Source organism: Neoarius graeffei, chromosome 14 (genome assembly GCF_027579695.1).
Source record: "Neoarius graeffei isolate fNeoGra1 chromosome 14, fNeoGra1.pri, whole genome shotgun sequence".
Taxonomy (NCBI): domain Eukaryota; kingdom Metazoa; phylum Chordata; class Actinopteri; order Siluriformes; family Ariidae; genus Neoarius; species Neoarius graeffei.
In genome coordinates, this window is record NC_083582.1 from 69,865,915 (window position 1) to 69,891,412 (window position 25,498).

A 25,498-nucleotide genomic window follows, 5' to 3' on the forward strand; every position below is an offset into this window, starting at 1 on the left:
TTCATTCGGATGAGTTAGTTGTTACTGATCAGTACGGGAAGGTTTTGCTGCATTTTTGGATATGCAAATTGCTCTGAATGAAACAAAGACATCAGATTTTTCAATTTACCAAAAGTAATCCATCATCAGCGGGAAAAAACTAGAGAGATTTCGAAACGAAGAAGAAAAAAAATGGCTCAAACACACAAAGTGCAGCAAGGTGTTCATTCTTATACAGTGACGTGAACATGAGCATAAAGCTCCAGTCACACTACAGCTTGTGATGCTTTATGATGGGTTATCGATGAAAATGAGGTGTTTGGTGATGATGCATGACGATATACAGGCGAGCTAAAAGTTGTGGTCACACAGCAGGTGAAAACTTGACTGTCACGCCTTTGCACGCTCAAGCGGCCACGCTCACTCACAGGAGCCAGTCGTTATGGGAAACACCTGATGCTGATTTGAGCGTAATCAGCACGCGCATATAAGGACACAGATACTTTATGAAGTATTATCATTATCACGAATGTTTATGACTCTGCTTTCGGTTTCGTGTTTTGTTTTTGTAAATATTACGCCTGCTAATAAACTCTTCCTGCACTTCAACCCATCTACTGTTGCATATCTAACGGAATACTTTGCAAAGTCTCTGTGAAAACAGTGTCCTTATATACACGTGCTGATTGCGCTCAAATCAGCATCAGGTGTTTCCCATACTGACTGGGTCCCAACGCGCTCCGAAGGATCCGCAAATGTAAATGCACCTTCAGTCTCAGTGAAGGTTAGGCTCTGCCGAGCCGGTGTGTTGATGTGACATGTTCACGTCAGTGTATAAGAATGACCACCTTGCTGCAGTTCTGAAATTATTTTTTGGGGAATTCTTACCTTCGTGGAAATGAAGTGAGCATACCATTGGATTTTTTTTGACCACTCCAATCGACACAGAGTCCCGCTGAATACTTGCAAGCCATTTTTATGCCTCGGCCACCGTAAGGTGCAGGAGGCATTATGTTTTCGGGTTGTCCGTCTGTCCGTGCGTGCATCTGTCCCGCAACCTTGCGAGCTCAATATCTCAAAGGCTAATGAAAGGAATTTCACCAAACTTTCACCATTTGTGTGCTTTGGCACAATCATGAACTGATTAGATTTTGAGATCAAAAGGTCTAAGGTCAAGGTCACTGTGAGGTCAAATGTCTGTCCGAAAACCTTGTGAACACAATATCTCCAAAGCTAATACAAGTAATTTCACCAGGTCAAGATTACTGTGAGGTCAAATGTCCATCCCCAAATCACAACTTAATAAGGCGTGTAGTCTACCGGGCGGAGGCATCCCCATCGACGCCGTTGGCGTCGAGTTCTATCTAGTTCCCTTCTATGTTTAGAAATCTCTCTAGTTTTTTCCCCCCTGATGAATTACTTTTGTTAAATAAAAAAAATCTGATGTCTTTGTTTCATTCAAAATGATTTGCACATCCAAAAACGCAGCAAAACCTTCCCATATCAAAAAAACCCCAAAAACAACTAACTTGTCTGAATGAAGCACGACAAGTGTGCCCCCTGTCGTGGCAGCGTAGTTACCGTTGCTATAGAGGGGTTACATGACTGTGTAAAGCCTCTCTAAGCACCATTATAACAATTATCTTTAAATGGAAGGAATGTCACTCGCTCATTAACCAGCCATGCACAGGAGGTCCTCACAAGAGCTCTGACTTGGCAGTCAGAATGTTAGTAAGAAGAGCTGCCCAAGAGCTAAGAACCGCTCAAGAGCTTTTAGAAAGCGCGGGAAGCAGTGGGTACAGTTGTCAGAGAGAAAACAATTGCCAGTGCACTCCACAGCCACCATTCTCCATCACCCCAGAAGACTCCATTACTCAAGAAAAGGCATGTGAAAGCTTGCTTGAAGTTTGCTTCAGAACATGTGGAGAAGCCTGCAGATTACTGGAAGAATGCAGAGTACTCAGACGAGACAGAAAAAAGGACAGACAGACATTTATTCAAAGCACCATATTTGGCTCTGCATATCACCCTAAAAATACATCACACCTGCAGTAAAGTTCAGAGGTGGAATCATCATGCTATGGGCCTGTTTTTCTTCTCATGGTACCAACAGAATCCAAATTATTTAAGGGAAAATAAATGGAGTCAAGTGCTGGAAATTACATGAAAAGAATCTATTGATATCCAGCAAGATGATGATGAGACATGGGTGGACTTTGCAGCAGGACAACAATCCAAAACATACTGCAAAAGAGACTCTCAAGAAAATAAAGGTGTTGGAATGGCCCAGTCAGTTAATCACCTCACTTAAACCCAATAGAAAATTTTTAGAATGAACTGAAGATCGTGATTCACCAATTTGTTTAAAGACTTTGTGTAGAAGAATGAGCTAAAATCCCATCTGAACATTGAAAGAGATTAGTTTTTTCCCCCCCAGACAGGAAGCATCTTGAAGCTGTCATTGCAAACAAAGACTTCTCCACTAAGTCATATAGATATTTAGACACTGCCTAAAAGCAGGGATCTTGATGAGTGTAGGCGCAAAATATCTGCAAGTGCACAAAATCAACCCAAATAGAATAATATTAGAGCATATGAACCATCGAATTGTGTCGTGTATTTCACGTCAATAAATTACTGCGTTGTCTTGTGACGGTGATGCCAATAATGAGATATGCATCGCAGTTACTTTCTTTAACACCGCGTGCCATTCGACAGAAACAACCCCACAACATTTATTATGGTGTGACTCTGCTGGGTGCCTGGTGGACAGCAGTGAACCAGCACTTTCACTTTACTACAGCGTTATGATCCAATATCAAACTTGATACGTCAAAAAGTTGTCTGGTTGCATCTTTTATGCATTGGAGCTCGGAGTGCACAGCGACAGATCGCAAAGCATGAACTCACCATTCCGCCTAATTATCATGCACCTGTTCCTGATTAGCGCTCAATCACGGCGTATACAGATAAGGACTCTGAGTAACACACAGACTTGTATTTTGTTTCACTTTTCTGGTTTTGACCCCGTTTGTGTTTTTGAACTTTGTATGTGTGTTGTATTACCTCTGATATCATGTCTGTGCCTCACTGCCTGTTTTCCAACTCTGCTTTTGTCTACACTTTGGATCAGTTTGCTCGCATGTTTTCAACAAAACTCTTCCTGCGATTCCATCCATCTACTGCCCTTTTATATGAAACGGTTGCGAATATTTTCCATAAGACATGTTGGTAAATAATCCCACGTTATTTTTTTATTTAAAGAAAAATAAAATTAAGTGCTGAATAAAAACCCATTTATGTTATGCAAATAAATAGCCCAATTTCGCTGTCTGGTGGTTAGTGTGTTTATGAGATGCGTTGCCTTGCACTTATGGTCAGGTTCCCTGGAGTGGTACACGTTTGTCATGAGTACATCATGCAGTCGAGCCATCAAAAATCAGGTCAATGCATTTCTATAAACCTTGGGGCATTGCTCCACGCACTCTGGATGTGGGGAGCACCTCTATTAATTAAGTTTCAGTTCGCATTTTCAATACTTTTTTCAGTGTTATTCCACTTGATTGCACATAACTGTTTTATGGATTGGAATATGAGGATTTCTTTTTTTTTTTTTAAGTATGATTTTATTGTGTGAATACCAATGTCTGCTCAACATTTCATGTGAATAGCTGCACTGGAAATAAGGTTAATTTAAAAAAAAAAAATAGTTTGTGTGTCAAATTCTTATTTCCCCCCCACTGTATATAATGAAAATTAGAAGGAAGCTAGTATTTTTAGTGAAATAAATTAATCTGTAATCTGTCTCGTCTCGTCTTCTTCCGCTTATCCAGGACCGGGTCGCGGAGGCAGCAGTCTAAGCATGGAAGCCCAAACTTCCCTTTCCCCAGACACCTCGGCCAGCTCCTCGGGAAGAACACCGAGGCGTTCCCAGGCCAGCCGAGAGACATAGTCCCTCCAGCGTGTCCTGGGTCTTCCCCGGGGCCTCCTCCCGGGGGGACATGCCTGGAACACCTCCCCAGGGAGGCGTCCAGGAGGCATCCGAAAAAGATGCCCGAGCCACCTCAGCTGGTTCCTCTCGATGTGGAGGAGCAGCGGCTCTACTCCGAGCTCCTCCCGAGTGACTGTGCTTCTCACCCTATCTCTAAGGGAGCGCCCAGCCACCCTGCGAAGGAAACTCATTTCAGCCGCTTGTATCCGCGATCTTGTTCTTTCTGTCATTACCCAAAGCTCATGACCATAGGTGAGAGTCGGAACGTAGATCGACCGGTAAATTGAGAGCTTCGCCTTTTGGCTCAGCTCCTTCTTCACCACGACGGACCGGTAAAGCGACCGCATCACTGCGGAGGCTGCACCGATCCGCCTGTCGATCTCACGCTCCATCCTTCCCTCACTCGTGAACAAGATCCCGAGATACTTAAACTCCTCCACTTGAGGCAGGACTTCTCCACCAACCTGGAGAGGGCAAGCCACCCTTTTCCGGTCGAGAACCATGGCCTCGGACTTGGAGGTGCTGATTCTCATCCCAGCCGCTTCACACTCGACTGCAAACCGCCCCAGTGCATGCTGAAGGTCCTGGTTTGAAGAAGCCAACAGGACAACATCATCCGCAAAAAGCAGAGATGAAATCCTGTGGTTCCCAAACAGGATTCCTTCCGGCCCCTGGCTGCGCCTAGAAATTCTGTCCATAAAAATTATGAACAGAACCGGTGACAAAGGGCAGCCCTGACGGAGTCCAACATGCACTGGGAACAGGTCTGACTTACTGCCGGCAATGCGAACCAGACTCCTGCTCCGTTCGTACAGGGACCGGACAGCCCTTAGCAAAGAGCCCCGAACCCCATACTCCCGAAGCACCCCCCACAGAATACCACGGGGGACACGGTCGAATGCCTTCTCCAGATCCACAAAGCACATGTGGACTGGTTGGGCAAACTCCCATGAACCCTCGAGCACCCTATGAAGGGTATAGAGCTGGTCCAGTGTTCCGCGACCAGGACGAAAACCGCATTGTTCCTCCTGGATCCGAGGTTCGACTATCGGTCGAATTCTCCTCTCCAGTACCCTGGAGTAAACTTTCCCTGGGAGGCTGAGAAGTGTGATTCCCCTATAATTGGAGCACACTCTCCGGTCCCCTTTCTTAAAAAGAGGGACCACCACCCCAGTCTGCCACTCCAGAGGCACTGTCCCCGACCGCCACGCGATGTTGCAGAGGCGTGTCAACCAAGACAGCCCCACAACATCCAGAGACTTGAGATACTCAGGGCGGATCTCATCCACCCCCGGTGCCTTGCCACCGAGGAGCTTGCAAACCACCTCAGTGACTTCGGCTTGGGTAATGGACGAGTCCACCTCTGAGTCATCAGCCTCAGTCTCCTCAGTGGAAGACATGACGGTGGGATTGAGGAGATCCTCAAAGTATTCCTTCCACCGCCCGACAATGTCCCCAGTCGAGGTCAACAGCTCCCCACCCGCACTGTAAACAGTGTTGGCAGAGTACTGCTTCCCCCTCCTGAGGCGCCGGACGGTTTGCCAGAATTTCTTCGAGGCCGACCGATAGTCCTTCTCCATGGCCTCCCCGAACTCCTCCCAGTTCCGAGTTTTTGCCTCCGCAACTGCCCGAGCTGCAGCACGCCTGGCCTGCCGATACCCGTCGGCTGCCTCAGGAGTCCCGGAGGTCAACATGGCCCGATAGGACTCCTTCTTCAGCTTGACGGCATCCCTTACTTCCGGTGTCCACCACCGGGTTCGGGGATTGCCGCCACGACAGGCACCGGAGACCTTGCGGCCACAGCTCCGAACAGCTGCGTCCACAATGGAGGTAGAGAACATGGTCCACTCAGACTCAATGTCCCCCGCCTCCCTCGGAAGCTGGGAAAAGCTCTCCCGGAGGTGGGAGTTAAAGACCTCCCCAACAGAGTGCTCGGCCAGACGTTCCCAGCAGACCCTCACCATACGTTTGGGCCTGCCAGGTCTGTCCAGCTTCCTCCTCCGCCAGCGGATCCAACTCACCACCAGGTGGTGATCAGTTGACAACTCAGCCCCTCTCTTCACCCGAGTGTCCAAGACATAGGGTCGGAGATCAGATGACACGACTACAAAGTCGATCATCGACCTCCGACCTAAGGTGTCCTGGTGCCACGTGCACTTATGGACACCCCTATGCTCGAACATGGTGTTCGTTATGGACAAACTGTGACTAGCACAGAAGTCCAATAACAAAACACCACTCGGGTTCAGATCGGGGAGGCCGTTCCTCCCAACCACGCCCCTCCAGGTGTCACTGTCATCGCCCACGTGAGCATTGAAGTCCCCCAGTAGCACAATGGAGTCCCCAGTCTGAGCACCCCTCAGTACCTCTCCCAGGGACTCCAAGAAGGCCGGATACTCTATACTGCTATTTGGCCCGTAGGCACAAACAACAGCAAGAGCCCTCTCCCCAATCCGAAGGCGCAGAGAGGCGACCCTCTCGTTCACTGGGGTAAACTCCAACACATGGCGGCTGAGCTGGGGAGCTATAAGGAAGCCCACACCAGCCCGCCGCCGCTCACCATGGGCGACTCCAGAGAAGTGGAAAGTCCAGCCCCTCTCGAGGAGCTGGGTTCCAGAGCCCAAGCTGTGCGTGGAGGTGAGCCCGACTATCTCTAGCCGGTACCTCTCAACCTCCCGCACAAGCTCAGGCTCCTTCCCCCCCAGCGAAGTGACATTCCATGTCCCAACAGCCAGCCGCTGTGTCCGGGGGTCAGGTCGTCGAGGCCCCTGCCTTCGACTGCCACCCAATCCACACTGCACCAAACCCCTACTGCTACCTCTGTGGGTGGTGAACCCACAGGAGGTCGGGCCCACGTCGCCTCTTCGGGCTGAGCCCGGCCGGGCCCCATGGGCAAAGGCCCGACCACCAAGCGCTCGCATACGAGCCCCAACCCCGGGCCTGGCTCCAGGGTGGGGCCCCGGCTGCGTCCTACCGGGCGACGTCACGGTCCTGGATTTTTTCTCCATAGGGGTTTTTTGGTGAACTGCTCTTGGTCTGGCCTGTCACCTAGGACCTGTCTGCCTTGGGAAACCCTAACAGGGGCATAATGCCCCCGACAACATAGCTCCTAGGATCATTCAAGCACACAAACCCCTCCACCACAATAAGGTGGCAGTTCTAGGAGGGGTCTGTAATCTGTAATTATTATTATTTAAATAAAACAACGCAAAGGTCCAAACTGTCAATCGGACATTCAAATAAGCAATAATTAAGAAAACGTAAATGGTACTGAAACTGACATTTTAAGGAGATGAAGCTCATTTCATAATACAGGTGGGTGGACAGTCATCGAAATATTCATTAAAATTAAACTTAATTGAGAAAATTAAAAAAGCATAAACAGGAATACTGATGGAAAATCAACCAAGTAGTTGTAGTGTAATTTTAAAACAAACTAATAACAAAAACTTATAAAAAGCAAGATCAACTGTGAGCTCCTGCTCACTTACGTATCCCCCACTCTTGCGTATATCAGAATGCAATCTAAGGAATAGGACACTTATTATGAACGCTGACTTCAACAAATAATGAACCCTGAAACAAGAGCAGTCTCTCTCCCCAGGCATTTCAAATAGCATTCTGCTAAACTGTCATTTTGAAATAGCATTTTACTTCTTGAAATAGCGTCAAAATCCACACTACATATTCCGTAAATACATTCAGTCGGTAAACAGGAAGTCGATGTGCGACAGACCTGACAACGGTACACACGGCATAGAACCCCAAGCTGGAGCTCAGTACCAAATATCAAGCAGTCATGATTTGTAGTTGCTGAGAAAAGTGTTATGAAAATTTTGTAAATCCACGCTGTGTGTTTCGTAAATACATTCAGTCGGTAAACAGGAAGTCGACGTGCGACAGACCTGAAAACGGTATACACGGTCTAGAACCCCAAGCTGAAGCTCGGGACCAAGTGGCTATGATTTGTGGTTGCTGTGAAAAAGGGTGTTTCGGACAGACGGAAATACAGAGATACAGACGGACGGAGGTAAACCAGTATACCCCGCCTCCTTTGGAGCGGGGGTATAATAAATATAAAGTACAATATCAGGGGATCTAAGTGGTGCAACCGTCCAAAGCTTCACTCTCATCGTCAATTGAGTACAAGCTCTAAATCTGGATAATGCCAAAGGCAAAAATCACATCCATGACCGTGCAACTTGCTCGTTTTTTAACCCCTTTTTTACCTTCTCCTCCTGAATGCGTTCTTCAATCTGTCTGGATGCAGCCTCGTGTGCTCGGAACAGGCTGATGGTGCTGGTGAGGTCTGGATCCAAAATGTTCCCATCCTTATCTCTCACCACCAGATCCAGATCCAAAACCCTGGCGAGCAGAGTAGAACAGGGTAAAAGTCAAGAAGGCGAACACAGACAGTATAACAGCCATCTCACTGTCTAGGTGTGATGATTAACGCAATAACCAATACACCAAACGCATATTCCAAGTACTTTAAAGGAACAGTCCACCGTACTTCCATAATGAAATATGCTCTTATCTGAATTGAGACGAGCTGCTCCGTACCTCTCCAAGCTTTGCGCGACCTCCCAGTCAGTCAGACGCGCTGTCACTCCAGTTAGCAATGTAGCTAGGCTCAGTATGGCCAATGGTATTTTTTGGGGCTGTAGTTAGATGCGACCAAACTCTTCCACGTTTTTCCTGTTTACATAGGTTTATATGACCAGTGACATGAAACAAGTTCAGTTACACAAATTGAAACGTAGCGATTTTCTATGCTATGGAAAGTCCGCACTATAATGACAGGCATACTAACACCTTCTGCATGCTTCGACAGCGCATTGATATCTGAGCTCCGTATCAGTGCGCTGCCGAAGCGCACAGAAGGTGTTAGTACGCCTGTCGTTATAGTGCGCACTTTCCATAGCATAGAAAATCACCACGTTTCAATTTGTGTAACTGAACTTGTTTCATGTCACTGGTCATATAAACCTATGTAAACAGGAAAAACGCGGAAGAGTTTGGTCGCATCTAACTACAGCCCCAAAAAATACCATTGGCCATACTGAGCCTAGCTACATTGCTAACAGGAGTGACAGCGCGTCTGACTGACTGGGAGGTCGCGCAAAGCTCAGAGAGGTACGGAGCAGCTCGTCTCAATTCAGATAAGAGCATATTTCATTATGGAAGTACGGTGGACTGTTCCTTTAAACGTGCAATTCGTTTCAATAGTGCCCTGTTTCCTCCTCGGTATTAAAGTGTACTACGCCATCAGAGTTTCAGAAAGCCGCTTCGGAGGCAAAGTCCCTCCTCAAGTTCAAGTTCCATTCATTTGTATTTAATAGACATGTCACAAATCAGCTGAACAGAAATGCTGATATAGATTTAAACCTGCAACGAGTAACCCAGAGACGACAGTGACAAAGGAAAAACTCCCTGAGAAATCATGAGGAGAACCCTTGAGAGGAACCGGCCTCCAAAGGAACCCTGTCCTCTTCTGAAATGACGCTGGATCGTGGGATTATAAGCCACCTGGCCACCTATTTTTAAAGACACCTTGAAATAAATAGAGGAGCAGACTGTGTGTCTCTTTCATGCTCTCCTCAAAAACAGTATTGTCTCAACAAATTTATTCAAACACGATATTTTTACCTGGTTCGCATTCCCTGTTTAATACCCGAACCCATCACCAGGTGTACAGGTAAGCTCCACTTACTGCTCGGAAATACTATAAATATTCACAGCGCTCAAATGCAAAAACCAGACGTAACAGTTATTGACTTTTTTAAAATAAATGAACGGTGCAATTTCATCTTTGCTTCACAGTATTAATCTGTGTTATTAAATAATTAAAGGTTCTGACCGCAAAGTTTAATTTTGGGCAAATTGTTCAATTTCTATTGCTGCTGAAGTTTTGAGATGTTTCGCTGCTGCACATACTGTCTATCCTCTGTGTACATCTTTTGCCGAGATAAAACGCATCCCACGTTTTACGATTCCAGAGATTGCCAAAGCAACAAAATCACGCGACTACCATGGGGCGTGTTTGACCTACTTTTAACCAAAACAGCATGTTGCATGGGCCAACGTGGCGGACTCGGCTCTCCCGCCAGCGGAAAAGAAAAGGAAAGCCTGCCTAGTGAGTGCAACCGCAAGATAGAGCAAGGCTAGATGACGTGTCATTTTTCTGGACAGATAACAATCATTCTAGCTAGCACGTAGCTATCTTAGCCTTAGAATGCATGGGCTCGACTCCAAGGTAGCGCATATGGAGTTGTACACCTAAAGCTTTGATCTTGCACAGAAAGAAATAACACAAAAGCAGTAACGGAGAAAAGATATATTCGTCTTTTGTTTCACGGGTCTATTTGCAAACGTCAACCACAAATTACATTCCTGCAGTCGATATTCTCCGCATATCGCCATCTTTGTGTGATAATAGTTCCATAATTATGCTCATTAGTTAAAGCGCCTCACTTTCGGCTGTTTCTGTAGGGCCGTACTGTTCACCTCAAGACGGAGGCTATTCGGTCCCAAAACGGAGAAAAGCGACCGTCAGGACAACGAAATGACCACGTCTCGTCCGCACGATACTGGTCTTGCGAGATGTAAGAAAATGCCACGCATGATAAAATATTTCAGATGACTTTGCAATCAGCATCTTTAAATAAATAAAAATTAGCTTTATAAACTAAACCATAAGCATGTTAAAGAGGATTCTCAGCTTCTTTACTGTACATTTAACTTCCAGGTTACAAATTACAGAAACGCCTCAGAGGCAGGGTGGAACCTGAACATTCTTTCATAGTTTTGTTTTGCATTATACTCTAAGTGAAATTCCCTAAAGCTTTCAACGTATTAATCCCGAGACGACGTCCGAGACATCATTCCGTGAGGAGAACCCACCTAGACAAACTTGCAAGCTTGAATTACTCTGCAGAAGCGCTCCAGTACTGCAGGTGGCGCTATTAAAACAACTGAACTGCTCATTTTGATCTATATGCTTGGGTTTCAGTCACGTGACTTTTCTTCGCAATTTCACTTCCGGTAAAACAGCTGGTGGTCTAGCAAACCAAAACAGCTGCCGTAGTGCAAACAAACAACTAGCGATAACTTGGAGTACGCTCGTAATCTAGAAGCCACTGCTGGCTTTAGATACATTCAGAAGATTGCTATGTGCAATGGAATCGACCCCTACAGTCTGGGAAAGAAGGATTTGTCATATGATCTCGAAAACTACCCTTCAGTCGAGTTCCCCGACATCTCGAACTATCTGGTGTTGCAGACGTCCTTCTACACCGCAAAACAAATAAAAGCGTGGAAGAGTATGGAGGCTTACAACTTTTTTGTATGTGGCTGGGTAAAGGACCTCGGGATCAAGTCACTGCCGAATGAATCCTGTATTGTTTTTGCCTGTGTAAGGATTTTTTTTTTAATCTTTTAATTCGCGCTGCAAGTTGAAGCGTAAACAAACAGTTGTCTTGATTCTCACTTGTGTTGTCTCTTATCTCTCAGCTAAATCATTCACAAAGATCATCAGAAACCCCTCTGAAGACCTGGATCTTAGTTAAACAAGACGGAGAAGTGATCACGGCGCATTGTAACTGTACGGCTGGGGAAGAATTTTGTTGCGACCTTCACGCATATGGACTTTGTGAGGAGTAAACAAAGAAACAGCTGGGGACTTTAGTGCTTCGTGACTAAAAAAAGTACCGTAAAATAACGACACATAGCAAGAAAAGCACTTGGAAAACACTAAGGACGTAGCCGAGAAGGAAATTCAAACCTTCCACCAAGTGATCACTCCAAACTCGAGCACGCTTCGACTCTGCTCCCTTCGATTTCACCGAGAGGTTCAAAAACCACCTTTCTCGACGTCTTTTTGTGAAATCCTGCGTTCGTTCACCCTTTTTTTTATTAGTTCACGGCGAACCCTGAAGAAACTTTTATCAGTTTCACGGTTTGATCGATTCGAACAACCTAAAACAACGCAAGCGTAAAGCATTTTTCATGCGAGCAATGCACCTTCTCCGTACAAACGCTTTGTCAACTGAGCTTTAATAGACCACCAGCTAAAGTTCTGAATGACTCATGAGGTGAATGTGACGTCACGTGAAACCCAAGAATTCACAAAAAGGAAGTGAAGAGAGAAATGAGACACGGGGTGGTACATGAAAAGTTTAGCACGCTAGTGAAACTTACTTGATGCCTGGAATCAATCAGGTCAGGCACGGCTTTTTTTTTTTTTTAAATAAGAACCAAAAATCACATCCCTGGTTGCATGACATTTGCAAAGTTTGGGATCTGACATGCCCAACACGGTGAGCGAATCCTCCGCATGCCGTTTGTTTGCACTGAAATAATGTAGAGCTAGCTCAACATCGTCTCTATATGAAGCATACTCAGGCTTTAAGAGTATATACAGTATAGATAATGACTATAAGCCAACTTTAATGCCAAATCCTGTTGCACAGTGGCAACAAATATTCAAAAATCTCCTTTACCGTGTCGACGCAGGATCGCTAAAACACTAAGCACGCTAAATCTACTTAGAATAAAGCAGGATACAGAAGCTGAGAGCATGTACTTGTTGCCATAGTCGATCTTGGAGGTGACTTTCTGCTTGAGTTCAGAGAGCTCGTCCTGTGGAAGAGTTCCTGACAAAATCTGTGATCGCCATTCGATGAGGTCATAGATCATGTCACGAACAGTATTAAACATCTCACGCTTGTCACCCTGTAACACACACACACACACACAGCTTAGTCTGTGCATCCAGTGCAATGAGAGCTAATTAAGCTGCCATGTTCACTCTGACACAGCAGGAGTGTGAATTTTAATCAGAATCACCATGGTGAACTAACTACACATGAACTTTCCAAAAAAAATAAATTAAATTAAAATGACTTACATGCCGACAATGACGCAGGGCGCTGCGTATTAGGGCCGTCACAATGTTTCAGTAATTACGTTCAGAATTCAATTACTTCTAAGATCTGGTTATATTAACGGGCCTAAAATTTTATACTGCTACAGGCTGAAGAAACATTAAGAGTAGCATTAAAAATTACAAGCAGAGAAAATGACGAGAAGGCCATTTCATTATTTTATCAGAAGCATCAATGGACAAGAATCATTTATCCACAGTAAGGCTCATCCATCACGCATATTTAGCTCAATTTCTGAACGACCCAAGCAAAATTCATCTTTAACCGTCCATCCAAATCTTAAATGGCTTTTTATTCGGAGCCGAGTTATGCGTGCTTCGTGAGAATTTAACAGTGAAACTGTAAACACAGTGCATTAAAAACATGATAAAATAGCTTATATTCCACTCGTACATCATGACTTCAAGAGCTTGATTTAATGTCTAGTGGCTTCACGCGTTTGTGCGCACAGTTGGCCCATAATATAAAAACATGCAAAATATGACTAGACCAAGTGCTATATTAGGCACTTAATTATTCAGCAACTGCAGGGAAATCAGAAAAGTACGTTAGGAGTTAAACGCTAATACGTTTTAATGAGGTTTGCGAGCATCAGCCACTACTTCAGAACTTCACTGTGTTCACTTACTGAGGATCTAAAAGACTTTTACTCACCACATACAAATCCCTCCAGATGGAAGCCCATTCTCGCAGAGTGGTGGTGACCTCATGCACCAGAGGCAGCTCTGTGGGAATGACCGTCTCCTTTGGTCTAACACAATGGACAGTATTATTAGGGAATAAAGATAAATAAGACAGAACAATAGCATGATACTTCATCAGACTGGAGGACATCAGATTTGCTGAAGTATGCTGTTCACATATATAAGCACAAAATCCCATTTTTTTCCCCCCCAAAATCAACATGTGCTTTAAATTTGCAGGTGGTCAGGCTATGAGAAGCCTCTCCACAGAATATGCTCGGCTCATGTCCTCCATCCATCTTGACTGAAGAAAGAAAAGTGCTCTCTCCATTATCAATCCTGACCACCTCTGCACAGCACATTGAGATCTTTTCAGTCATGTTCTGAAACCTGCTCTCAATCAGCATGCCCATTACTCACTCGCCAAGCTGCAGCACCACCAAATTCAAAGCTTGAAGCTCCAAATATTCTCTCTCTCGTGTATATATCTCAGAGAACCAAAACTGTGACATATTTCTCTATAGGTCACTCTTGAAGAAATCAATGAATTTTGATAAATTTGGGTACTCTGTTTGTGAATCTTTCTACATAATAAAATGAGCATCACACGTTGGCTTGAAGATATCTTCTCATTTTGAAAACCTCGCATTTTTCTTACGAAATACATAGCGGATCTGAGTGACACATTTCAGTTATTCCACAAAATCGAGTCATACAGGAGCTGATAGCTATAAGCCGTGTACGATGAGACTGAGTGGAATATAACTGTCTTACTCTATCCACATTCACTGGATTTGGAGAAACAGAGCATTTTTATATTTTGCAAATTTGATAAATAAAAACTTTATACAAAACGTCCGACAAAATCATTTCCGCTTAGAATCTAAACAAACCGGCGAAATGACAGGAGCAATTTGTGAAAAATACTATAATAATAATTCTGGGCGAAAAAAAAAAAAGATACATTCTTACCATGAAATACTTTAATTCCATATTTTGTTGCTTTTATTTTGTATTTTTTGGGGTTTTGTTTTCGAGTAGAGCTTTTATTTCATCCTCAGTTGGTTAAGCAACACGCTCCGCCATTTTGTTTTTCTTCTTTAGGGTTTTTCTAGCGGTTGGCAAATCAACTTAAAAGGTGAGTTACTGCCATCGACTGGGCTGGAGTGTGGAACAGGCGATATTAGGGAGGGGAAGGGGGGGAAAAAAAAAACTACCTTCTTTCAGCTATTTCTATTTCTTTTAAAGACTTGATAAACTGATATATCTGGCTTGATGTGCTCCGCTATTTTGTTTTTCTCTACTCACGGTATATCAGCTGATATGCTAGTAGTAGAATAGCCAATCAGAGCGCAAGATTGTTCATATCCAGTGAATGTGGATAGAATAATTAATTATTCCATTAAATCAAGTCGTACATGAGCAGATAGCCAACGAGACGCGTAGCACCGAGACGGCTATAAACTGCGTACGACGAGATTGAGTGAATTAACAGTTTTATTCTGTCCACATTCACTGGATTTTGAGAAACGGAGCATTTTTATTTTTTGCAAATTCAGTAAATAAAACTTTATTCAAAACGTCCGACAAAATCATTTCCGCTTAGTGTACACGTGAAAAATTGCATACATGCGTAATTTTAATAATTAAAGATGAAGAATGTAAACAAACTGGTGAAATGACGGTAGCAATTTGTGAAAAATGCAATAACAATTCTTTAGAAAAATGTAATAAAATAAAAACGTTCTTCCCATCAAATATTTTCATTCCATATTTTGTTGCCTTTTTTTTTGTATTTTTTGGAGTTTTGTTTTCGAGTAGAGTTTTTCATCTCATCCATTGTTGGTTCAGCAACACGCGCCGCCATTTTGTTTTGCTCTACTCACAGTATATGAGCTGATATCCTGGTAGTAGAGTAGCCAATCAGAGCGCGTGATTGCTCATATCCAGTGAATGTGGATGGAATATTTCATTCCGATGATGTCACTCCCAGTAATTTCCCGCTGACTTGATGTACGTTGTCAAAATGGTGAACCGACTCAAAATTAAAATTCTTTTGATTAACTTGCATTTTTTTTGTATGTAGGTTTGGAGCTTTTTTTTTTTTTTTTTGGTGGATGTGTCCAAATAATATAAAGAACATTACACAGTGGCATGACAATATGAAGTTTATCTTCTTGTGGTGAAAATATTTTCACTCGTGAATATATTCACCACTCAAAGATAAACCTATCTTCGCGCATCAGTATAACAATGAGATGATGTGCGAGTGGGTTAGTGTGAACAACTTCCAGGGCAGAACTATCAAACTCTAAGCATCACACTTCTAGTCTCAGACAGCGAGTATCATTTAAAGGAACAGTCCACCGTATTTCCATAATGAAATATGCTCTTATCTGAATTGAGACGAGCTGCTCCGTACCTATCCGAGCTTTGCGCGACCTCCCAGTCAGTCAGACACAGTCAGAAGCGCTGTCACTCCTGTTAGCAATGTAGCTAGGCTCAGTATGGCCAACGGTATTTTTTGGGGCTGTAGTTAGATGCGACCAAACTCTTCCACGTTTTTCCTGTTTACATAGGTTTATATGACCAGTGACATGAAACAAGTTCAGTTACACAAATTGAAACGTAGCGATTTTCTATGCTATGGAAAGTCCGCACTATAATGACAGGCGTACTAACACCTTCTGCGCGCTTCGGCAGCGCATTGATACGGAGCTCAGATATCAATGCGCTGTCGAAGCGCGCAGAAGGTGTTAGTACGCCTGTCATTATAGTGCGCACTTTCCATAGCATAGAAAATCGCTACGTTTCAATTTGTGTAACTGAACTTGTTTCATGTCACTGGTCATATAAACCTATGTAAACAGGAAAAACGCGGAAGAGTTTGGTCGCATCTAACTACAGCCCCAAAAAATACCGTTGGCCATACTGAGCCTAGCTACATTGCTAACAGGAGTGACAGCGCTTCTGACTGTGTCTGACTGACTGGGAGGTCGCGCAAAGCTCGGATAGGTACGGAGCAGCTCGTCTCAATTCAGATAAGAGCATATTTCATTATGGAAATACGGTGGACTGTTCCTTTAAAGTAATGACAACTCAATGACAGATGTGGATCAAGGATGCGGATTTTCTCAAACAGTAGATGTTTCAGCACAGAAATTGTCCCAGATATGAACTTTTAACCATAATCCTAGATAGGCTTCAGTGATGCAACGATCGACACAATATTGCACTGCTACGATATCTGGTGGTTTATTCCAATTACATTACCAGCACTGCCAACGTTCGTGCATTTTGCGTAGGAACTCTGCAATTTAACACCGCCGTATGTTCGAACGCGTTCACCAAAAATCACTCAATCCGCCAAAAGAGGGCTGTCGTTTTCTCCCCAATATAACAGGAGATGAGCCATCTGACATGTTAATCTGGAATGATTTATGCAGGTGTTTTGAACTCTCAGACATTAAGTGACATTGCCTGGAAAACTCCGCCCCTTCTCCTCAGACTCGCACGCTTTTCTCAATTATGGAATTAAACCCTCTGTGTTTTGTTTTATTTTTTTTTCCGCTCTCCGGTGTCAGTGATGTGCTGAATTCCAACTCACGTGTGTGTTACAGTGTAGGTTTACTCATGCTGCACATTTACATTAACTTTTAATTTTCATTTATACTAATAGGAACTAGGACGGCATAAAATGCCCAACAAAGACTATTCCATCTTACAATCCGAAGATTTTTTTTTGGATGTGGTGTGCAGAATCAGACTCTCCTTCATGTGCAAGGCTGCAGTAGCCTATTCCTAACCTCGCATGCTTATTCCTTAACTCGGAAACTGTAAAAGTGTTTGTTTTCTTGTGTTATTTTTGGTCAATCAGTTCTGGATTATTCACGCTCAACTGAATTGAGGTCAACTGACTGACCTGGCCATTTAAGAACATTACGTCTTTGTTTTAAGAAGCCCTTGAGCTGCTTTCCCAGTATGTTTTGGGTCATTTGCAGTGATGGGAATAACGGCGTTAGAAATAAACGGAGTTACTAACGGCGCTACTTTTTTTAGTAACGAGTAATCTAACTAATTACTTTTTACATCGTTATAACGCCGTTCCCGTTACTTACAATACAACCCCGATTCCAAAAAAGTTGGGACAAAGTACAAATTGTAAATAAAAACGGAATGCAATGATGAAGTTCCAAAATTCCATATTTTACTCAGAATAGAACATAGATGACATATCAAATGTTTAAACTGAGAAAATGCATCATTTAAAGAGAAAAAATAGGTGATTTAAAATTTCATAACAACACATCTCAAAAAAGCTGGGACAAGGCCATGTTTCCCACTGTGAGACATCCCCTTTTCTCTTTACAACAGTCTGTAAACGTCTGGGGACTGAGGAGACAAGTTGCTCAAGTTTAGGGATAGGAATGTTAACCCATTCTTGTCTAATGTAGGATTCTAGTTGCTCAACTGTCTTACGTCTTTTTTGTCGTATCTTCCGTTTTATGATGCGCCAAATGGGTGAAAGATCTGGACTGCAGGCTGGCCAGTTCAGTACCCGGACCCTTCTTCTACACAGCCATGATGCTGTAATTGATGCAGTATGTGGTTTGGCATTGTCATGTTGGAAAATGCAAGGTCTTCCCTGAAAAAGACGACGTCTGGATGGGAGCATATGTTGCTCTAGAACCTGGATATACCTTTCAGCATTGATGGTGTCTTTCCAGATGTGTAAGCTGCCCATGCCACACGCACTAATGCAACCCCATACCATCAGAGATGCAGGCTTCTGAACTGAGCACTGATAACAACTCGGGTCGTCCTTCTCCTTTTTAGTCCGAATGACACGGCATCCCTGATTTCCATAAAGAACTTCAAATTTTGATTCGTCTGACCACAGAACAGTTTTCCACTTTGCCACAGTCCATTTTAAATAAGCCTTGGCCCAGAGAAGACGTCTGCGCTTCTGGATCATGTTTAGATACGGCTTCTTTGAACTATAGAGTTTTAGCTGGCAACGGTGGATGGCACGGTGAATTGTGTTCACAAATAATGTTCTCTGGAAATATTCCTGAGCCCATTTTGTGATTTCCAATACAGAAGCATGCCTGTATGTGATGCAGTGCCGTCTAAGGGCCCGAAGATCACGGGCACCCAGTATGGTTTTCTGGCCTTGACCCTTACGCACAGAGATTCTTCCAGATTCTCTGAATCTTTTGATGATATTATGCACTGTAGATGATGATATGTTCAAACTCTTTGCAATTTTACACTGTCGAACTCCTTTCTGATATTGCTCCACTATTTGTCGGCGCAGAATTAGGGGGATCGGTGATCCTCTTCCCATCTTTACTTCTGAGAGCCGCTGCCACTCCAAGATGCTCTTTTTATACCCAGTCATGTTAATGACCTATTGCCAGTTGACCTAATGAGTTGCAATTTGGTCCTCCAGCTGTTCCTTTTTTGTACCTTTAACTTTTCCAGCCTCTTATTGCCCCTGTCCCAACTTTTTTGAGATGTGTTGCTGTCATGAAATTTCAAATGAGCCAATATTTGGCATGAAATTTCAAAATGTCTCACTTTCGACATTTGATATGTTGTCTATGTTCTATTGTGAATACAATATCAGTTTTTGAGATTCGTAAATTATTGCATTCCGTTTTTATTTACAATTTGTACTTTGTCCCAACTTTTTTGGAATCGGGGTTGTAAAATACTATGCGTTACTTTATTAAAGCTGTTCTCATCTGGCACGCTGCTCGTTCAGCCTTTCTTTACTCTGCTTTTGTGTGGGGCGGGGAGACACGAGACAACGGCACAGTAAGCCAATCAGAGCAGATTTGGACAACATACATAGGTAGGCCACGCCTACTGCACTACTGCGCGCTCTTTCAATCGGAAGACCCAGCGATGGCGAGCGGTCAGCCCAGCACTGCGCTTTCACATTGGAAATACAGCCATTACTTTTCATTACTTGAAATAAAAGGCAAGTGTGTTTACGTGCAATGTACATTATGTCGAGGAACAAAGCGTTTGTCCTCGTCAGTGGCCAGTAATTAGTAACAATTTTAATAACTACAAAAATATATTACATTTGATAGATGTCTTATCTTACAATGTCCCACAAAAATATTAATATAGTGTAGATAACGTTACTAATTGGTTCTGTTAAGTGTCCATTTCAGTCATTAAACACATTTAACATTCACTTTTATTATGATTACACTAATTGAATCTGATTTTTTTTTTGAGGGGGAACAAAATGTAACGGAATAATTACTTTCCCTGGTAATTAGTTACTTTTATGACAAAGTAACTCCGTTACTAACTCAGTTACTTTTTGGGAAAAGTAACTAGCAACTATAACTAATTACTTTTTGAAAGTAACATGCCCAACACTGGTCATTAGCCATCTGTACTGCGAGGCGCCATCCTATCAGGTTTTTGCAGCATTTGACTGAATCTGAGTAGAAAGTATCGCTCGATACACTTCAGAATCAACTCTACTACTTCTATAAGTATTCACATCATCAAAACAGCAGTGACCTAGTTCCATTGGCAGCCATGCATGCCCATGTCCACCATATTTAAGAGATGTGGTATGCTTTGGTTCATGAGACCTTCCTTTCCTTCTCCATTACTCTTCTCTTCCCATCTTTCCGGTACAAATTAATCTTGGTTTCATCTGTGCAAAGAATCTTGTTCCAGAACCATTTGGACTTTCTAGCCAAGTCTAATCTGGCCTTTCTGCTCTTGAGTGTTATCAGTGGTTTGCATCTTGAGGTAAACCCTCTGTATTTACATTCCAGGTGTCTCTTGATCGTAGACTTTGGTAACAACAGGCCTACTTTCTTGAGTATGTTCTTGACATGGCTAGATGTTATGAAGTAGCTTTTCATCACTAGGGAAAAAATAAAATTCTACAATCATCCATCCACTTTAGTTGTTCTCCATGGTCTTCCAGGCTTTTTGGTGTTGCTGAGCTCACAAGTGTATTCAGTCATTTTTAGAATGCACCAAATTGTTGATTTGGCCACTCCTAAAGTTTCTGCTATCTCTCCGATAGGTCTGTTTTGGGTTTGTTTGTTTGTTTGTTTGTTTGTTTTTCAGTCGAATAATTGCTTTCTTCTCACTTGCATGGACAAGTTTTTGGGCAACATTCTAAGAGTTCCCAGGAATGGCTCCCAAATGCAATTTCAAGACTTGAAATCAACTCAAGACATTTCATCTCCTTAATTTGTCATGAAATAACAAGTAAAACAGGCCACACCTGGCCATGAAACTGCTTATCATTCAATTGTCCAATTACTTTAGAGTCTGTGAAAATGCAGAGACTATATAAAAGTATAAAAGGACTACATGTCTAAAAAGACTAAATATTATATATTACTATATATAAAAGGATTATATATTACTATATATAAAGGACTAAATATTATATACAACCCCGATTCTAAAAAAGTTGGGACAAAGTACAAATTGTAAATAAAAACGGAATGCAATGATGAAGTTTCAAAATTCCATATTTTATTCAGAATAGAACATAGATGACATATCAAATGTTTAAACTGAGAAAATGTATCATTTAAAGAGAAAAATTAGGTGATTTTAAATTTCATGACAACACCACATCTCAAAAACGTTGGGACAAGGCCATGTTTACCACTGTGAGACATCCCCTTTTCTCTTTACAACAGTCTGTAAACGTCTGGGGACTGAGGAGACAAGTTGCTCAAGTTTAGGGATAGGAATGTTAACCCATTCTTGTCGAATGTAGGATTCTAGTTGCTCAACTGTCTTAGGTCTTTTTTGTCGTATCTTCCGTTTTATGATGCGCCAAATGTTTTTTGATGGTGTCTTTCCAGATGTGTAAGCTGCCCATGACACACGCACTAATGCAACCCCATACCATCAGAGATGCAGGCTTCTGAACTGAGCGCTGATAACAACTTGGGTTGTCCTTCTCCTCTTTAGTCCGAATGACACGGCGTCCCTGATTTCCATAAAGAACTTCAAATTTTGATTCGTCTGACCACAGAACAGTTTTCCACTTTGCCACAGTCCATTTTAAATGAGCTTTGGCCCAGAGAAGACGTCTGCACTTCTGGATCATGTTTAGATACGGCTTCTTCTTTGAACTATAGAGTTTTAGCTGGCAACGGCGGATGGCACGGTGAATTGTGTTCACAGATAATGTTCTCTGGAAATATTCCTGAGCCCATTTTGTGATTTCCAATACAGAAGCATGCCTGTATGTGATGCAGTGCCGTCTAAGGGCCCGAAGATCACGGGCACCCAGTATGGTTTTCCGGCCTTGACCCTTAAGCAGAGATTCTTCCAGATTCTCTGAATCTTTTGATGATATTATGCACTGTAGATGATGATATGTTCAAACTCTTTGCAATTTTACACTGTCGAACTCCTTTCTGATATTGCTCCACTATTTGTCGGCGCAGAATTAGGGGGATTGGCGATCCTCTTCCCATCTTTACTTCTGAGAGCCGCTGCCACTCCAAGATGCTCTTTTTATACCCAGTCATGTTAATGACCTATTGCCAATTGACCTAATGAGTTGCAATTTGGTCCTCCAGCGGTTCCTTTTTTGTACCTTTAACTTTTCCAGCCTCTTATTGCCCCTGTCCCAACTTTTTTGAGATGTGTTGCTGTCATGAAATTTCAAATGAGCCAATATTTGGCATGAAATTTCAAAATGTCTCACTTTCGACATTTGATATGTTGTCTATGTTCTATTGTGAATACAATATCAGTTTTTGAGATTTGTAAATTGTTGCATTCCGTTTTTATTTCCAATTTGTACTTTGTCCCAACTTTTTTGGAATCGGGGTTGTATTACCATATATAAAAAGGACTATACAGTGGGTACGGAAAGTATTCAGACCCCTTTAAATTTTTCACTCTTTCATTGCAGCCATTTGCTAAAATCAAAAAAGTTTATTTTATTTCTCATTAATGTACACTCAGCACCCCATCTTGACTGAAAAAAACAAAATGTAGAAATTTTTGCAAATTTATTAAAAAAGAAAAACTGAAATATCACATGGTCATAAGTATTCAGACCCTTTGCTCAGTATTGAGTAGAAGCACCTTTTGAGCTAGTACAGCCATGAGTCTTCTTGGGAATGATGCAACAAGTTTTTCACACCTGGATTTGGGGATCCTCTGCCATTCTTCCTTGCAGAGCCTCTCCAGTTCCGTCAGGTTGGATGGTGAACGTTGGTGGACAGCCATTTTCAGGTCTCTCCAGAGATGCTCAATTGGGTTTAGGTCAGGGCTCTGGCTGGGCCAGTCAAGAATGGTCACAGAGTTGTTCCGAAGCCACTCCTTTGTTATTTTAGCTGTGTGCTTAGGGTCATTGTCTTGTTGGACGGTGAACCTTCCGCCCAGTCTGAGGTCCTGAACACTCTGGAAGAGGTTTTCTTCCAGGATATCTCTGTACTTGGCCGCATTCATCTTTCCTTCAATTGCAACCAGTCGTCCTGTCCCTGCAGCTGAAAAACACCCCATAGCATGATGCTGCCACCACCATGTTTCACTGTTGGGATTGTATTGGGCAGGTGATGAGCAGTGCCTGGTTTTCTCCACACATACCGCTTAGAATTAACGGCAAAAAGTTCAATCTTTGTCTCATCAGACCAAAGAATCTTATTTCTCATAGTCTGGGAGTCCTTCATGTGTTTTTTGGCAAACTCTGCAGGCTTTCATATGTCTTGCACGGAGGAGAGGCTTCCGTCGGGCCACTCTGCCATAAAGCCCCGACTGGTGGAGGGTTGCAATGATAGTTGACTTTGTGGAACTTTCTCCCATCTCCCTACTGCATCTCTGGAGCTCAGCCACAGTGATCTTTGGGTTCTTCTTTACCTCTCTCACCAAGGCTCTTCTCCCACGATTGCTCAGTTTGAGCAATCAGCTGGACGGCCAGGTCCAGGAAGAGTTCTGGTCGTCCCAAACTTCTTCCATTTAAGGATTATGGAGGCCACTGTGCTCTTAGGAACCTTGAGTGCTGCACAAATTCTTTTGTAACCTTGGCCAGATCTGTGCCTTGCCACAAATCTGTCTCTGAGCTCCTTGGGCAGTTCCTTCGACCTCATGATTGTCATTTGCTCTGACATGCACTGTGAGCTGTAAGGTCTTATATAGACAGGTGCATGCCTTTCCTAATCAAGTCCAATCAGTTTAATTAAAACACAGCTGGACTCCAATGAAGGAGTAGAACCATCTCAAGGAGGATCAGAAGAAATGGACATCATGTGAGTTAAATATGAGTGTCACAGCAAAGGATCTGAATACTTATGACCATGTGATATTTCAGTTTTTCTTTTTTAATAAATTTGCAAAAATTTCTACATTTCTGTTTTTTTCTGTCAAGATGGGGTGCTGAATGTACATTAATGAGAAATAAAATGAACTTTTTTTATTTTAGCAAATGGCTGCAATGAAACAAAGAGTGAAAAATTTAAAGGGGTCTGAATACTTTCGGTACCCACTGTATATTACTATATATAAAAAGGACCATACATTATATATTACTATATATAAAAAGGACGATATATTACTATATATAAAAAGGACTATACATTACGATATATAAAAGGACTATCTATCTATCTATCTATCTATCTATCTATCTATCTATCTATCTATAAAAAGAACTATACATTACCATATATAAAAAGGACTATATATTATTCCCAAAGAATTCATGCAATACTTTTGTCAAACCCTTTGAGTTAAAGCTGAAAATCTACACTTCAATCATATATTGATTTCTCCATTTCAAATTCATTTTGGTGTTGTACAGAGGCAGCAACATGAAAATAGTCACTGTGCAAATACTTATGGACATGACTGGAGTGTGATTATTTTCAGTGGTAAATTGTAAGGAAGGGGGGGGGGAATCAATAACACTCACGCTTAATCCTAGAGTATAGGGTTAAAAACGCAGCCATCAAAATAAAGTCCATACCATTGACTACTTTCACATTACCCATAATGCTTTGCGCCTCAGGGGGTAACCAGGTGCTATTTTTGTTTACCAAGTCAGATAACCTCAGTCATTTCTTCACATTCACACGGGGAAGAACGACTTTTCCTGATTTAAAGTTTTATAGAATACCTAAAGAGGCTAAGCGTCGAAAAGTGTGGGTTAGACAGAATTCACCGTCCAATTTTTACACCGACAGGCAACACGCGACTGTGTTCTACACACTTCAGTGGTGGAGTAAAGTCTGATGATCCAAGTCACGAAGCCGACAACCCCTCTGTCTGTGTGTTTAGTCATGAAAAGTGCGAAAACCGAAAAACAAGGACGAGTCAAAGAACCGAAAAGGACGTCTTTATTGTGAATGAAACACAACAAATCCCAAAACAAAGCTCAAACGATGCAGTGTCAGTAAGCTTACATGTCCTTCCCCTTTTAGTGTTTCTGTAGGGAGATGGAATGTAGTATTTGACCCTGTCGTCCTAACAGCTTCCTCTAACAGCCCAAAGATTGTTGTAATCTGGTAGCGTACGAGCTCGAGGAAAATCAGAGTGAAGGAAATCAAAATCAACTTAAAAAATAAATCTGACAGTTCTGCTGTGTTTACAGTACTGACTCGACGGAGTGAATTCCTTGCTTGTGTTCCCGTGCACGAAGCGTTTTGTATTTTCTTACAACCTTTCTCGTCGTAACCAGCACCCAGCAAAAACCATTTCACTGTGGATTCTTCTATGATCAGTAGGGCTGTAACGATACACCCAACTCACGATTCGATTCGTATCGCGATTTTTGACCCACGATTCGATACGCCCACGATTTTTAAAAAAAATTTTTTAAAAGTAGTAAATTTGACTTATTAACATTTACTTACTTACATTAACTATTTAATAACAAATAATTC

At 42.7% G+C, this 25,498-nt stretch overlaps 1 protein-coding gene across 1 annotated transcript in view; it reads right to left on the reverse strand.

The window, feature by feature from the left end:
• The window catches only part of dock1 (dedicator of cytokinesis 1), a 742,670-nt gene that overhangs the window by 595,686 nt on the left and 121,486 nt on the right, over positions 1-25,498 (reverse strand). The window contains exons 5-7 of the mRNA XM_060940282.1: positions 13,570-13,666; positions 12,555-12,703; positions 8,200-8,335 (exon numbers count right to left, since the gene is read on the reverse strand). Coding sequence (XP_060796265.1) covers positions 8,200-8,335; positions 12,555-12,703; positions 13,570-13,666 — 382 coding nt within the window. The remainder of the gene's footprint in view (positions 1-8,199; positions 8,336-12,554; positions 12,704-13,569; positions 13,667-25,498) is intronic.